The 13,147-nt window shown below is 37.7% G+C and overlaps 1 protein-coding gene across 4 annotated transcripts; it reads right to left on the bottom strand.

Moving 5' to 3' along the window:
* Positions 1 to 292: 292 nt before the first annotated feature.
* Positions 293 to 11,723, bottom strand: LOC104594530 (P-loop containing nucleoside triphosphate hydrolases superfamily protein). Of its 4 annotated transcripts, none has more exons than XM_010254848.3 (12): positions 11,589 to 11,723; positions 10,138 to 11,255; positions 9,345 to 9,457; positions 9,099 to 9,218; positions 4,976 to 5,063; positions 4,338 to 4,429; positions 4,151 to 4,255; positions 2,374 to 2,483; positions 1,072 to 1,159; positions 746 to 781; positions 538 to 651; positions 293 to 455 (listed from the first exon to the last, which is right to left on the bottom strand). In XM_010254848.3, the coding sequence occupies exons 2-11, from the start codon at positions 11,087 to 11,089 to the stop codon at positions 568 to 570; spliced, it is 1,788 nt and encodes a 595-aa protein (XP_010253150.1). In that variant the 5' UTR covers positions 11,090 to 11,255; positions 11,589 to 11,723; the 3' UTR covers positions 293 to 455; positions 538 to 567. The 4 variants fall into 4 exon arrangements, with proteins under 4 accessions (XP_010253150.1, XP_010253149.1, XP_088755171.1 ...); XM_010254849.3 differs by lacking the exon at positions 293 to 455 and adding an exon at positions 941 to 967 and having other exon boundaries at positions 558 to 651; XM_010254847.3 differs by having other exon boundaries at positions 293 to 651.
* Between the last annotated feature and the right edge of the window lie 1,424 nt (positions 11,724 to 13,147).

Here is a 13,147-nt window from a genome sequence, read left to right as displayed (position 1 = left end):
AATGACCATTTTAGCCATAAAAATCCATTATTAAAAAGGGCATTTTGTTCCATTCAAGTGTTAGCAACTTTCCCCCTAGGTGGAGATGGGTATTACTTACCCATGTAAGTGACATCTAGGAAAATAAACTTTCACTGCTCCTAACATAAATCTAAAAAAGAAAATGAGATTCGTGGTCAATGAAAACCAAAATCCCATTGACCAACTTTCCCCCTCTCAAAATCCGAAAAAAGAACACCCCCTCAGTATTTATGTATTTGTTAAATGATAACGCATTAACGCTAATCCGGAATTAAAAACAGAAATATGCTTGGTCTTCCATGATTTCTATATTATTGCTATGTTTCAGCTTAACCCGACATTACAAGATCACAACCATGCGGGAAAATTAAAGAATACAACGATTTGAAGTAAAGATAATAGGCATATGATATCACAATCCCCAATGGCTTTACCTGTTAAGAACATCATGAAGTGACCAATCAGGTAATCCGATCTTCAAAATGCATGGAAGAGGAGGGGCTAGAGAAGGCATACCAAATCATCATTCCCTTAACCAATGGCTTTCTACAGTTTAGCAAACCTAGTCATGGCGGAAAGCACCGTTCTTAGGCCTCGAATACCAGCTCCCGTCTTTGAGCTCACCATCATCTTAAATAGTGAAAGAAGTCAAGGAAATTAGTTTATCATGTTTTATTATGAACACGAAATCTGATGTCAAAATAAAATGAACAAAATTCCATACCACAGGTTGTACTACTGATTTATTTTCCTTGAGGCTCTGCAAAATGAGATGATATTTTACCGATATTTCAGTTCATAGGATAAATGCAGAAATAGAAAGCTCAAAGCCATAGAATTAAAACAAGCCAAGGATTTAACAAGGTCCATCACATGCACAGTCCTGAGCTCCTGGATTCAAAGGCCAAAAAAAACCTACCGTCTAGCATGTTTTCTCATGGAAACCCTGTAAGAAATCCAAATGTCCAGAATTGGATGGCACTGTACTTGGTTTAACTGAATAATGACTTTTAAAACAAAATGTACTTAAAACTTTGCATAGGTACTAACCTCTTCAATTTGCATTGCACGGCGTGCCACATCAATTGGAAATACCACATCAGTCTTGGTTAATACAATCTGGTATTTTGTTTGAGATCTGTGAAATTATCATAAAATGGCTCAGACTTGCATGCACACAAAGGTAAATACTTCATTTAATTTTCTGACCATACACTTCACATATATGCTGTCACATCCCCTCCTAACTTGGTAAGTTAGGTACCAACCTCAATCATAATGATTTTTTAACTACACAAACCTCATACCATAATAATAAAAGGCAAAATTATATCCCACGAGAAAGCTCAAAATAATAAAAATGATTGAAAATACAAATATCTAAAATAAAAGACAACAGTGATCAGTCCATACCACGAGTAATAGAAATGCAGGTCAGCCAACTGCCTGCCTAGCTAAGTGGGGTGTGCATGAAAAGGCAACATATTTTTCTGGATTATTGGGTCTGGGAGAATGGGACCATTTTCAACAGTTTCCTCAGCAATCACCAATCAAAAAACATTTTCTTCAGCAATGAAAAGTAACTGGGTGGGAGAAGATCATTGAAACAATTGAATCAGGCATACAGCCATTGCAAGGCCAGCAACTGGATGGATCAGTTTCCACTGCAAGTGTTCTACACCACTTTTATAAAGCATACCAATGGTCTATCCACACAAACTAAACAATAGATGGCAAATAATGATCGGAAAACATGCAAAACAGCTTGCAATGTATTTATGGTTCCCAATGTGGTACTGCCACTATACCTTAAAAAAAATCAGAAAGATGAGTAAAAACACTTGTGGAAGAAGCAGAAACTCTGTTATACATGCATGTATAACACATCTAGAGATGCTATCCCTTGCATGCCAGAGATTGATCACAGAGCAGATGAGAATGGTGATATAATTGCATGACATACCAATTGTTTGCAGCTCATTAATTAAAAATTTTGAAGCATGTTGCGGGCAAACTTTGGTCAATATGGCACCAAAGCTAATTGCCTAATGTATGAAACCAACAAGGCTAAAAAGAAAGTTCGGCCAATCATGAACTTTGTCAAATTCTTAAAATCAGTGAGATTTTTAAGAACTCAGCAATAGAAAATAATAACAAAATTAAATGCAGACTGCAAAACCACTCTCTAAAGTTGTCATTCCCTTTATTTGAAGACTGGGTCTTTGTATGTGGCAATGTCAATGTGCATGCACATCTGGGCAACTGCAGTCCATTACACCAATCAGAAGTGTTCAAACATCAACCATCTCTAGAAGTTGTAAGATAGTTGTCTATAAGAGTGGGTATGTATACCTTTCCATCAAGTTAATGAGCTCATGATCCCTTGGCTTCATGCCCCATTTAGTGTCAATAAGAAGGCATACCCTCTTCAAACCAATTCGTGTTGAAACATACTCCTTCACCTACAGAATTAATTACAAAGTGGCCACTATCAAATTGTTGAAGAATCAAGTGATGTATTACAATCATGGCATGGCACTGTGTTCAAAGATGAGACAAAACAGCAACATTAAACTTGAAAAGTTCCCCCTACATTGAAAAGCATACTCAACATGCATAATACATGGGACAATACAAAGGTTGCAACTTGGGTTGGGTCAACCCCAACCCAACCCCAAAAAAGAAAAAAAGAATAGAGTTGGATTGAGGATTAGGTTACGCTTGATGCCTTGGCAACCAGATCCAATCCAAAATCCTATATATTACACTTGTAATTATATATTCTTGTACATTATGTATGATATAAATATGTTTATGTGAGATGGGGAGGAGAGGTTGATGTTGGAGGGTGTTTATTGTGAAATATTACTATAATATGATATCTATATGTCACATGCTGTATAATATGTATAGATTCATGAGTATGATAATTTGTATTTGTTCATGTATTTGTAAATTTTATCGGAATTTGGGTTGGTTGAACAGGATTAGTTGGGATTGAGAACCTTAGGATGAAAACTGTGAGGGAGGAGGGATGCCAACGGGTCAGGTTTGGCTCAACCTGAACCTGGCCCATCTAAACGAAATGGAAATCCAAACCCAACCCAACCTCTCCCTCAAATGGTACATCCATACTCAATCAAGGCTATATTTACAAATATTGCAATATTACAATGTTAACAAGTCAGGTCTAGCACAGAGCAAGCACAATCTGAAACCCAGTTAAGGCTGACCTGACCCTAAACCATTACAGTTGGGACAATGCAGGTTTACCACTTAACCCGACCCATGACACCCCAAATTGAGGTTTTAACAATTGGATTGGCTAGGGTTAACATCAAATCGATTAACCCATCCTGAGTTGCACACCTGCATAGAACAAAGCTTATCACTACTATACATCCAGCATTCACATGGCACAGGTTACATAAGTTCAAGTTTCATCCCAGATCCCGATGTTAATTTTATATTGCAACTTTCCATAGCAACATAAAAGTTTAACCTACTACACAAATGATGTTTCCTTCACTTCCTCAAGTTTAACCTCCAATTTCTAGTAAGTTTCAATACCCCTTGGCTTTCTACACCGAGAGACAGTTTTGTATGATACTCGAAATTCCTGACTAGAATTGGTTATCATGTGAAAGCAATTAACAGCTCATATCATTCACAACATATTTCTTAGGAAAAATAGTGATTCTAAAGTAAATAATAATAATAATAAGTTACAGTGATTCTAACTGTTGACACCAAAACTTTTTAATTGCATGGCTTTGTATATCATTGCTTAATATATTCTGTCCAACTTTACTTTCCCTTTCTGCTTCACTGGTAAAAAATGCAGAATTGTTAATACTCTGAGATATCACCAATCAGGTGCTACAAGCGCCAAATGAGCAGTTGAACTTGACAGTTGACACTCAGTTGTTCATGAAGATTATAGTGTATGTGGCACAACCTTCTAGTGATATTCCCTATTGACATTATTGGACATCAGCCAAAAACATGTAGATGTTAGATGAATATGCTTGCATGTGTGTATATGTATATATGTATGTCTGTGACCGTATGCACATGTGCATGCATATATATTTGTATGTGTGTGTATATGTGCATATGTATTACTCACAAGCTCCTCCCAAGCCTCCTTAACTTCTTCTTTGGCATAAGCAAATCCATATCCAGGCAAATCCACTAAGCAGAGCTTTGAACCAAGCTTGAAGAAATTAATGGTCTGCAAAAGAATAATTAATAAATTATTACAGGTCCCATACTGATATCTCAACATTCATGAAGAGCTTTGAAATTCTCAATACCTGAGTAAGTCCCGGCTTGTCTGATGTCCGTACTACACCCCATTGTCTTGTAAGTGCATTTAGTAGTGATGACTTCCCAACATTTGATCTTCCTAATGAAATCAACTTTATTCATTAAATGTACTTCAATGTGAAGGAAGACCACAATGAATTCAAATCATTTCATGGCATGAAAATGGGGTATCAAGACATAGAAATGCCCATATAACTACATAAGAACTACAAATAATAAACAGAAACAACATGCACAACAAGTAAAATGCCTTCTTGTTATTGTGTGCTAACAGTTAAGTCTGATCTAGTGAAACAATCATCCATGATTTGAAAATTGTATTCCACCAATCTTTTAAAAATCAGACCAGCTTACCAAATATAAATAGTAATTCACCCCATTCAACTAGGGTGAACCTATATCAAACTAATGGTATAGTCACCCCCCCCCCCAAAAAAAAAGGGGCAAAATTTGAAAGAAAAGAAAAGAATAAATGGTTTTTCAGTTGAACCATCATTAACTGGAAGATCCTAACAACTTAACGGTTGAAGGCTTGCAAAATAGAGTACAAAGCATAATCATGACAAGCAGAGAACAGAAAAATATAAAAAGCAGTCAATTTGTGAAGACAAGAAAAAACCATAACCTGCAAACGCAATCTCTGGAAGGTCAGGAGGTGGAAATGATGAAGAAACTTTTGCTGCAGCAAAAAATGTCAATTTATTCCTAAATACCTGCGGAAATAGACAAGGTATTAGTTAACCATAAATTTGTTATCATTATTCAGATGGTTATATACTTGCAAAATGAATATAATGAAGTATATTTTCTGTTGATTGATAATAGATCAATTACAAAGTATTAGACTACAGAATGAGAAAAAAAAAAAAAAAAGATACCAGAAGCTAGGGGTACAGTGACCTCAATCCAAACATACAATAAACCATCATGAAGCAACAAAGAAAGAAAAGCCCCCCAATACAAATCTTCACAATTAGCTCCTTTCTTTCATTTTGCAAAATAAACTGCTAAAGAAACTATGGATCGTTAAACCCATCTAAACAAGGTCTTCATGCTAGATGGTAAAAATTTTTGCCTCTTGTGTATATATATTCTTACATTAGACTTCTGGGTGCCATATTGACCAAATTTTTGCCTCTTGTGTATATATATCCCTTCCCTCTTCCCTCTCCTTGGCGGTGAAGGTAAAAAGAAAAGGAAAGAAGCCTTACATTTAGACCTGGAGTCCTATCTATTTCGAAGTCACTAGCCAAGGACTTGGCCTAATCTTCAGTCAAAGGACTCCCCAACATAGTCAAAACCCATCATAAACAGCACTGAAGCACAAGCAATGGCCTTGGGAAGGCAAACTCTAGTGGGTTAGTTAAAAACCTCTTCATCCACAGAACCAAGAATCATATCAAAATAGATCTCCGAGGATGCAATACATGCTGCATTTTGCCTAATTCCTGTGCTATTGTTTTTTTTTTCTTTTTTTGACGAATAAAATAGATTTTATTAAAGAACAGAATAAAAGTTATACCAAGGGTAGCCTCGGTTACCCCTGAAAGTTTAACCATTAGAAACTACCCAACTTTACTTTTGCCATTACAATTGAGACCAGAAACAGGTTTCCCTGTGCACCCCCTGTTTTGCTAGTTGATCTGCTCATCTGCCAAACTGTTTGCCGATCTCGGGGTCCATTGAAAATCCACCTGCATACCTTCTGTAAACCTTTTAAACTTCTTGAACTCTTTCCTAAAGAACCAAGGAGCTGTTTCTTTTTCCTCAACCAGCTGATAACTACTTTTGCCGATCTTGTGCTATTGTTGTTGCTTTTCAAGTGGTATTGTTTGTTATCACAGGCTTACTTGACCCATTCAAGACACATAGGACCTCAGCGATTAGCCCCATGACAAGTGTGCATATCCCAAATTTAGTGTGGCTACAAGCATGATATGAGCCATGAAAAGACACCCTAGGAGAAAAGATTAATGGATCCCACCATGCATGTAGCAGTACTGAGGTGAAGGAGCACTTAGCATCTAAAAGAATGTGATGCAATGCAAATCATCTCGTGTTACAAGGATTGAAACAGAAGTGCCAATATAAAAGAATGGATTAAATTTCAAAAAAATCTCTGAAGTGCAGAAGAGTCTGTTAGAGGCTCCTTTCTTGGAAGAGGAAATCTGGCAAGTAATAAAAAACTTGGAGATGGAGAAATCCCCAGGTCCAGACGGGCTCATCAACCTATTCTATAAAAGCTGTCGGGATGTGATAAAGGCCGATGTTATGCAAGTTTTCCAAAATTTTCATAGGAATGCATCTCTGGAAAGTAAGAGTGTCAATGGACCGGTTTTGTATTGGACCCGATCTAGTCCAAAATCAATTTGGACGGATTGGACCCGATCTAGTCCAAAATCAATTTGGACGGATTGGACAGACCAACAAGACATATTGGATTGGACCAATCCAGTCCAAAATATTTATTAGATTGGATTGGACCTGGTCCGTCCGTAACAAATTTATATTGGATTGGGTTGGATTAAGCCAATATCTGGTCCATTGATAAAAGATAAGAATATATGTGTCAATGGACTGGGTTTGGGTTGAAACCAATCTAAATCAAAATGAATTTGAACAGATTGAATGGTCCAGACATTGAATTGGACCAGTCCAAATTGGTGCAAAACATTCATTGGATTGGATTGGACCTGGTCCATTTATAATGGACTCACATTGGACTGGATCGGATTGGACCAAATCCAGTCCAATTGACACCCCTATTGGAAAGGAGTCTGAATGCCACATTCATCTCCTTGATTCCGAAGATTGAAGGAGCAACTGTTATTAACGATTTCAGGCCAATAAGTTTGCTGAATATTTTCTACAAATCCTAGCCAAAGTCTTAGCTGAAAGAATGAAAAAGGTCCTTGCTGATATGATCTCTCAAAATCAGTTTGTGTTTGTTCCAGGGCGCCAAATGGTGGATAGTGTCTTGGTGGCAAATGAAAGAATTGAATCTAAGCAAAGAGAGGGTTCTCCAGGTGTGATCTGTACGCTGGATTTGGAAAAGGCTTACGACAATGTAAATTGGAGATGTTTGGACTTTGTTCTAGAGATGATGAATTTTGGTTAGAGGAATTGGATAAAAGTCTGTATTACCTCTCCTAAATTTTCTATTCTAGTTAATGGACGGACAATCAGTGGGTTTCTTCAAAAGCTCAAAGGGACTTCGGCAGGGAGACACCCTTTCCCCCCTATTATTCATGTGTAATGGAAATTCTCACTATTTTCATTAAGTCAGTGGGGGAGGAGAGCCTATGGAAAGGATTTGAGGCGACTCCAGGTCTTACAATTTGCAGATGATACCTTATTTTTTGTAGAAGCAAAGGAGGATCAAATTGAGATTTTGGTCGGGGGGCTCAGTTGGTTTGAAGTAGTATCAGGTTTGAAGGTAAATTGGAACAAAAAGCAGCTTGTTTACAGTGGGGATTGGATCACTAACTCCTCTTTCAATTCTCTTGGTTGCTCAATTTGGAAAAAAAACCATGGATATTCTTCCTGTCTTTAGCATAGGATTGAGACCCAAGCCAGGGAAAGGGGATAGATTACTTTCTTGGAAGGATCCTTGGTGTGGGCAATCCACTCTCTCCGATCAAATTCCCACAGCTTTTCCAGATTGCAGAACCCCAGGATCTGTTTATCTGGGAGTGCTACGAAATTAATGAAGGCTCTGTGATCTGGTGCCCTTTCTTCAAAAAGAATTTTCAAGATAGGGAGATTGAAAGCTTCACCGAGTTTTTGGAGCTGATTTCCCTTCATCCCCTGAATCGGCTTGTGGAGGATAGTTGGGTATGGAGTTGGAGTTCAGATGGCCATTTCTCTGTTAGATCTTTTGTTAGGCATTTGTCTAACCTCAGTCCAGCAGATTTTTCGGCTGCTAAAGTTTAGAATTTTGTACCCCCCTGAAAGGTTAATGCTTTAGACAGATGTTTAACTAAAACACATTTGTTAAAAAGAGGTATGCAGATCCAGGAATTAGTTTGTGTGCTATGTGGACAAAAACAAGAAGACAAAAGCCATTCTGTTCATCCACTGCTCTGTCTCAACAAAAATCTGGAATCACTTTCTTTCAGCACTGGGTATTAGCTGGGTCATGCCAAGCACTGTGAAGGAGCTGCTGAATTGTTGGGAGCTGCAGGGACCGTCAAAGCTTGCAAGAAGCATCTGGGAGACCATTCCGGCTGCTTGCTATTATCTCTATATGGACTGAGAGAAACAAAAGGATATTCTGTAATACATGCAAAGATTCAGAAGATCTTATTGCTTTTTGTCTTTGGAAAACTCCTGTCTTGGGTGCTGATCAAAAAAAAAAAAAAAAACTCCTGTCTTGGGTCTCGGCTGTCAAGGGGTTTCAAGCCACCCAATTGGGGGCTAGGTTGGGTTCTAGGAATTTCTGGAATTTGTAATGGCTTGAAATCCATGCTGTCTCCACCCAAAAGATGACTTTGGAGGGACCCTCTTGTATTATTATCTCTGATTTAATAAAATTCTACCTTACCTTTAGTCCAAAAAAAATTCCTAAAGTAAATAGGAAAAGATACAGAGAAAAATAAAAGAATAAAAAGAAAAGCACACTAGCACCAAATAGGGTGACATACCAAATATCCATATAAAAAGCTTAATGAGCAAGAATGTTAAGAAAACCAACATGAATGAATAAATGATGAAGAAACTTAAGAGTTTAACGTGTAAACAAAGCATACAGTTTCTTCAATCCTTTCTCTTTCTGGATTTGTAGAGAAGGGGATGTTATCTAGGGGGGCAGAAAGATTGATATTGTACCCTGACCTCCTCAGTTCAATCAAGCGTCTACGACCTAACAACTGCCAACAAATCCAAATGGAATCATAACGCACAGATCAGAAAAAATGAGGGAACATCAACAAATTTTCCAAAGCTAAAGTAAACAAGGAAATGGAACATCACTTGGTCATGGCAAGCTAAAGTACATTATCTTCCACAAAAGAAAGGATTGAAGGGCTAGGTTGTATTGCACGGAACTGTGCATTCTTTGAAATTTCAACAGCTTTCTCTATATCTTCTTCCTTCTTTACATAACTCTCTGGAATGCATGTGAAAAAGGATCAGAAAGAAAATAAGTTGTTTGTGACATCATGACAGGAAAACTTTACAAAATTCCATTTAAACAATGCATGCAAAAACATAGTGCAGTGGAAATGTATATTACAATGTCTGATAATATGCATTTTCAGAAAAGAAAATTAATATGTTCTTTTACTATTGTTTCTTAGGAAGAACTATACACCTCTTTTGTCTTCACGGCCAAGGTCTACATGATACACCTCAACCTCCCAAGAGATGAAGAAACAGAAGCAGCATTTTTGCATTTTAAAAGCCAAAACTAAAACAGAAAGGATTACCATCTCCATTGTCATTTTTCATAGGTCTCCAATTTCAAATTTGGTCTTTATATGGTTAATGGTAACATATAGAGCTACATGAGGACAAGCATGCAGAGGAAGGCAATGTAAAATAGACCAAAGCATATGAGCATTATGCAAGGTGCCAACTGGCTGGTTGGTAAGGTCTCCTGCTGGTTGTAGCTGAGAATTGGGATCAAATCCCACCTGCATTAGGCTAATCATTTCCTTCATTCCAACTGACTAAACTATATTTACTAATAAACAAACCTTATTAAAGCACATAAGAGAAAATGCAAACAAACAGATTGAGGGCAGTTAGGGACATCAATGAATTAGAAACAAGTAGTTAGATACTAACCATTAGCAGAAATTCCATCATCCAGTCGTTTATTTGAGATGTCGTGTGGATCTATTCTTATTACTCGCTTCCTTTTCTTTGGTGGAGCATCAGGCACTGCACAGTCATTGTCGAGAGCTTTTTTATCTCTCCTCATTTTCCTCAAAGTTTTTTCAAGAGATCTAGCCATATGTCTATGCTGCTTCTGACCTGTATGCTTAGTTGGTTCAGACATGCTTTTGCCATGTTTTTTCAGTGAATCATCCTCACTACCATCCAATTTTGAATATACCTTCCCCTCCACAGTTTTTACTTTTGACTTGATTTTCTCATTTGAGACCTCTGCACTTCCCTTTTGAATTCCAAGTCTGTGGGAAGAACTTTTACTGTCATAAGAAAGTTCCTTCATTCCACCATGTAACCTCAATGAAAGAAGTGCTTTTTTGCTGCTTTTTCCATCAATAAATTCATCTTTGGAAGATTTCCTGGATCTACTAGATGAAAACTTTGCACTCAACTGTTGAACATCATGAGATTTTGCTTTTCTGCTTCTAGAGTCGTCTCTGCTTGAATGTTTTCCCTCCTTAGACAACGGTTTTTTGTTTTGCACATTTACATTGTTCTGCATTCCTTCCCCATCATCATCTTGATCAGCATAGATTCTCTTTCTTTTCCTGTCAGTAGAAGATTGTCTAAATGGTTTTCTTCCATTGACCTCACCGTCATACCCCTCCTGATTCAAATTACGTTTATCTTCTGCAAGTGACCTAGAGTTTTTCTTTCCACCATTCTCTCTCTCGTACAATATTGTACCATCAATTTTGTATTTACTACTTGGTCCTTTGTTACTCCCATCGCTCAGTTTCCTCCTTGCATTGACAGGTTTAGAATCATCCTCGCAAACCTTTGCCTTTCCAACTTTAAGTTTTACTTTCTTATTGATCTTATACCTCAAACCCTCCACTTCAGGCATTGTTCAAAGTTGCAATTTTCTCTGTCCCTCTCAACACCAATTTATGAAATTCCAGGAAACCTACTCAGCACCCTTGGTGAAAAACAACAAGACGCTTAAAATTTCACCAAAGCGCTCACATTTCAAAGGGGAAAAAACAAAGTTCACTAAGGCGTTTCAAATCATCCTGGCGTGGAACCAACAGAATCACGGCGTATCACGTTAAAATGCAAACTTAAGAACAACAACTGTATGATATTAGAATTCAATTAAGTACAGTAGAGAAAGAAAACTATATACAAAAATGGGATTTTATTAGAAATGATTGAGGGCGTCCTTAGTAGTTTTCCGCAGTCGCAAAAGGCCGAAGAGAAACATGACCCAACTACAAACGTTTCCATGGACGACGACGACGACGACGAAGAAGAAGAAGAAGAAGAAGAAGAAGAAGAAGAAGAAAAGGAGGAGGAGGAGGAAGAGGAAGAAGAAGTAAAGAAACAATGAAACAAATAAGGCTCACCTGTTTGAGACTGAGACGCCAGCGAACTTTGTTCTTCAAGTTTTGAACTTCAAACTTCAAGTAATCAAAACCCTAAACGTAAATTACTTAAACCACCCTGAACTATCTGATAAATAACTTACATAACCATACGATTTTCAAAACCTACATAAAGTGCCTTAAACTTTCATAAATTCACTTCTCGTCACCTCTTAACGTTAAATTGGTCAAACGACTCTTTTGCCCTTAATTACTCATCAAATTTTCAAAATATGCCTCCACAACGCATAAATGAAATATGCAGCTCAAAATACTATACGAGAATCACCTTGCTCCCAACTCTGAGACAAAGAGGTTTACACATTTACAGAGAGAGAGAAAGAACAGAGACGGAATTTGAAGGACAGAAAGCCAAATTTTTATCGTATGTAATATTTCTCCTTTTATCTCTATGTAAAAATCATTAGAGTTGATTCAAAATTTCCGATTGCCCGTTGACAGACACCTCCCAAGTCCCGACGATAGTTTTTCACTTCGATTAGTGCCAAATAGATTTAAAAATAATCTTTTAATACCGAGAACAGAGATATTTCTCTCCACCTTTCTACTTTCAGAATTTGATTTTCTATTAGTTTATAAGCATCTTACTGTATAACATGAACCTCTGAAGAAAGAAACTAACGATCAGAGAATATTGATTTTCTTGGTGCCCAGTTCTTGTCGGGAGGACAATCTTAAGTTGAAGCAGCAACACCGAACCCGAACACCGTAAATTAACCAAAGCGCCAACCCATGGCATGTTTCATTCTCATAAGCACGGGCACTAAAGAACTCTATGCTGAAGATATGGAAAGGACTTCAGAGAATGTAGAAGCTGCTCAGGAGGCCCTTTGGTGCGTGCGAAAGTAAATTCCCATGCCCAACTTGGCGAGTACGCCGGTGAGGATGAGAGTGAGGAATACAAGAAGGGAATGTTCTTTCCTTGCTGAAAGAGACTTCTCAATTACAGGTGAACAGGAAATTAACAGCAATGAACAAATTGTTGATGGAGAAAAATGACTGCCTTGACAAGAAAGTGTTACAGTCGGCATGAAGGAATGGGTATATGAGGCAGCAATTGAAGAAATAATGAAATATGGTGTGGTTTCTTCCTCTAGTTTTATCCATTTGTCAAGACTCAAGACTCTGCTTTTCACGTTTTCATCCTATGTCACCTTCAGAAGTCTGTGTTTGCCGTTGCTCAACGATGTGTTCCAGAAGAACAATCTTTCATGGGATTCTTGAAGGGTAAGGACGTTAGGGTGGCTTTTTGAAACATTAAGGGTAAATTATACATACTCCCTATACTTTCATTTGCCACAACTGATAAGTGAGTTGAGGGAACCAGGAAGGTGTTGATGCTGCTCAACCCGAGTTAATTCTTGAACTAAGGTCACACTCATATGATCCTGCCAACTAGGCGGAGCTGAGGTGGAAAGATGATGCCACGCATCAAGATCTGAAACCAAGAACAAGGTTAGAGTGAGGAGTTATTCCCCGAGTAGGTACTTTGATGTTCAAGTTAGTGAAAGAGGATGGGT

The sequence above is a fragment of the Nelumbo nucifera genome, chromosome 2 (assembly GCF_055504915.1).
Source record: "Nelumbo nucifera cultivar China Antique chromosome 2, China Antique-T2T, whole genome shotgun sequence".
NCBI classification, from domain to species: Eukaryota; Viridiplantae; Streptophyta; class Magnoliopsida; order Proteales; family Nelumbonaceae; genus Nelumbo; species Nelumbo nucifera.
The sequence above is the reverse complement of the archived record's forward strand: the minus strand, read 5'-3'. Positions and strand labels throughout refer to the sequence as shown.

What these genes read in the sequence shown, in the direction of transcription:
- LOC104594530 (XM_010254847.3), bottom strand. Translation starts at nt 11,089, where the DNA reads ATGCCTGAAGTGGAGGGTTTGAGGTATAAGATCAATAAGAAAGTAAAA. An exon ending in GAGAAAGGATTGAAGAAACT is followed by an intron (nt 5,064 to 9,098) that starts GTATGCTTTGTT and finishes CTATTTCCGCAG; the next exon opens with GTATTTAGGAATAAATTGAC. An exon ending in ACAAGCCGGGACTTACTCAG is followed by an intron (nt 4,256 to 4,337) that starts GTATTGAGAATT and finishes ATTCTTTTGCAG; the next exon opens with ACCATTAATTTCTTCAAGCT.